The sequence below is a fragment of the Esox lucius genome, chromosome 7 (genome assembly GCF_011004845.1).
Source record: "Esox lucius isolate fEsoLuc1 chromosome 7, fEsoLuc1.pri, whole genome shotgun sequence".
NCBI classification, from domain to species: domain Eukaryota; kingdom Metazoa; phylum Chordata; class Actinopteri; order Esociformes; family Esocidae; genus Esox; species Esox lucius.
Window position 1 is genome coordinate 45,136,309 of NC_047575.1, and position 3,255 is coordinate 45,139,563.

Sequence of the window (3,255 nt, forward strand, 5' to 3'; positions counted from 1 at the left end):
TGTTACACTAATTGTATCATCTGAAGGATTAGTGCATACAAATGAGGATTGACAAATAATGACATTCAGTAACAACCATCCTACCGTTTTACGTTAACTGAGGTCTTGTTCATTTACAAAAAATGTCTAGATAGCTTAGATAAAGAACAACAACTTTCAATATCCCAATAAGCAAACCTTTAAAGTCTTTTTTTTTATTTCAGTCCATGTGAATGACATACATAACTGAATATAAAAAATATTTATTAAACTGCATAGCATAGCTCCTTCCAAAGGAACTTTCAGATAAAAGATATAAATAAAATGTTGGTCATTTTTGCCACATTTCAGCTACATGTTATAAATTCAAGCATGAATCACTCAATTTATTTCCAGCATTTAAAGTTTATAGAGTGAAAGTAAAATAAATACATATTCACAAATGAAATGAAAACTCTACAAATCCTGATAAAACAGAAGTGCTGAATAAAATTTTTTGCTACAGTAAATTAGAACGTAAAAATATCTACACGTTTGAATTAGCTGAGTTTGAGTGAAATCAATCAGTCCTTCTTCAAGGAGAATTAAAATACACCCCGACCAGAACATAATTATAAGGATCACGTCTTTGCTGTATCTTCTATACTAGATAATAACGTGTGCATTGACAGTAATACAATTTTACATGTCGACAATGCTACACAAGACAATTAGATAAAGGGAACCCCCCGCTTTGGAAAACATTACATTGGCCCGGGGCAGCCAAATCATTATCGTCCATCCACAGATGAAAATCAAGACAGTAATTAAGGCTCTTCGGTGCGTGAGGCATTAAATCTCTCAATTGGTTTTATGAAGAAGAAGAAGAAGAAGAAAAATCTCCACTTCAGGGTTGTTTTGGTAGCAAGGAGAAATGCTAGCATTCAGAAAGAGTGACGTCAACGTGTTCAGGGTGCGAGTATTAACAGCACGGCCCGCTCTCCCCGTATCATGACAGGTACATGCTGTAGCCCAAAGGCGTGGCGTAGAGTCCCATGGGCGACAGGGGCAACATGGGCCGGTGGTAGGGGTAGGACTGTCCATAGAGGGAGACGGCCGTGTGGAGCTGGGCACCAAGGGGCATCGGCAGCGTAAAGCCAGGGTGCAGCGCGGGTTTGGCAGCCATTTTGAGCTTCTCCAGCTCGGCCTCTTGTAGTCTCTTTGCCTTTGCCCGGCGGTTCTGGAACCAGATCTTGACCTGGGTCTCCGTCAAGGTCAGAGAGCTGGAAAACTCTGCCCGCTCTGCAATAGACAGGTACTGCTTCTGCCGGAACTTGCGCTCCAGGGCCAGGAGCTGGGAGGTGGTGAAGGGGGTGCGAGGCTTTCTGTTGGTTTTGTGCTTCCGTAGTGGACAGGTAGGGCTCCCCTGTCCTGGAGGGAGACCGGTGGAGAGGCAGAACGAGACAGAGGTTCAGAGCAAATACTAATTTCAATGTACAAATGGATAAGATATTTGAATAAGGAAAACAAGTGTAGTTTGTCCAGATCCTATTATTCTGATGATAGGAAATACATATTTAATGTGGTATTACAGCATGTATGTTTGGGTTAAGGCAGTGGTGACCAAACATACTGGTTGGGCACAGAAAGCTATTTAAAACTGAAATTGAAACAGGCCTACTAGCTAACCCCAAGTGCTGTGAGTGAATTTACCATATTATTGCATTTTCTTAGCAGAAAATAGAGTGACTTTGAGGAAAGATGTATTATTTGATCCAGTGAACTGTTTATGACTCAGATTGTTGTTCATTGCTAGATGGAAATGCCCAAAGTAGGATTGGAAACAACATAAGTAGACTGCTATTTGTCCATATGATTTGAAAAAGGTTGCCAAACACAAACCATGAGAACAAAATCAATGAAATGGCTGAAAGACCAGTTATGCTAAAAGTCTAATACATCATAATATCCCAAATAATAATTTTTTTTATAAATATAATAAAATTATATTGTTTTCAAATGAAAGATTGTTTAGTGTAAGTTCTAGAAGTACTGAATAAAATACAAGAGCAACAGCAAGACATTTATGAACTTGAAGACAAGCATATTCGAATTATTTCGCTGATAATTATTTTTCCCAGACTGGTCTAATAGATTGAATGGTAAAACTAAATGTCAAGTCTCTTGCAATGGAGGAAAGTTTCAAAAGTGTTTTTCTACACATTCATGCGTTAAGCTAAAATTCGAATTATATAAATTTACACAAAAAAAAATTACTTACAAAAATGTATATGCCATGACGAGCACATTGTGTATTAACGTGATCTAGCGGATTTTAACTGCGTTTTTAGAATAATTGCATCATTTTGTAGGCTATTCCTATGAACAGGTAAGACGTACGCGAAAATTCCTAATGTGTGCCGATTGCATACTAAGCAAAAATTTAATTTAAATTCAAATTTCCATGTCTCATAAAGTTACTTACGAGTTTGCACAGAGAACCGTGGACTCACAACCCAGGGAGCGCAGTCATCCGGCTCCGAGGACTCCGACTTTACCGGCGACGGTGGTATAAAGTGCTTGCGAATTCCCTCGGCAGGGCTGTACGTTTCTCTGCACAGGTAAGAGTTTTCCGCGTTTGAAAATGTAACCACAGAGACATCGTCGGGTTTCCTTGCAAACTCACTCCGCATCTTTTTACCCGACATGATAGCCTCCACACTGAAGGGATGATGGTGTGCTGTCGCTTGAGTTTTCCGTTCGTCCATCGTCCTCTCCGGCTCGGGTCGGCTGTCTTCCTCCGACGAACTGCTGTCCTTCAAACTCGCAAACATTCCCCTCGAAATATGTCCAAATCGCGCACAAGACTGTCGGACCCAGTTACAGGTGGCGTTCAAAGTACAGGGAACAGAGCTGTCAAGCGTGGGGTAACTATATTGAATCACGTGGCGCCCGTGAAACTTTTGGCCAATCGTTGCGCTTCCAAAATGTAGGACCCTATTACCATTGATTGGTCTCTCCCACAAGGGTTCAAAAATATATGCGGTTATATCACATAGTGAACTTATTTACTGTGACGGATTACTTCAAACCTAACCTCAACAGATCGTGTAAACACAAGCCCCATGTGGATAATTTACGCCCAATTATGATAGAGATAAACACACATGAACAATCTCTCTCAGGATGTGACTTCCTGATTGTAAAACGGTTTTGCTGCCTCAAACCAGGATACACACATTTGGTGGAAAATGTTTCCTGTGCAGCCCAGTTCTTTATCGTTCTCACTAAAGTAGG

The 3,255-nt window shown here is 40.5% G+C and overlaps 1 protein-coding gene across 1 annotated transcript; it reads right to left on the reverse strand.

Annotated features, from left to right (window-relative positions):
- Positions 1 to 240: 240 nt before the first annotated feature.
- On the reverse strand, positions 241 to 2,965 carry msx2b (muscle segment homeobox 2b). Its single transcript, XM_010871136.4, has 2 exons — positions 2,444 to 2,965; positions 241 to 1,389 (listed from the first exon to the last, which is right to left on the reverse strand). Exons 1-2 carry the CDS (start codon positions 2,790 to 2,792, stop codon positions 968 to 970), a joined length of 771 nt encoding a protein of 256 aa, XP_010869438.2. The 5' UTR covers positions 2,793 to 2,965; the 3' UTR covers positions 241 to 967.
- Between the last annotated feature and the right edge of the window lie 290 nt (positions 2,966 to 3,255).

Excerpts from the sequence above, each read along its gene's own strand:
- msx2b (XM_010871136.4), bottom strand. The coding sequence starts at position 2,792 with ATGTTTGCGAGTTTGAAGGACAGCAGTTCGTCGGAGGAAGACAGCCGA. Across the intron at positions 1,390-2,443 it reads ACGGTTCTCTGTGCAAACTC|GACAGGGGAGCCCTACCTGT; the intron begins GTAAGTAACTTT and ends GTCTCCCTCCAG.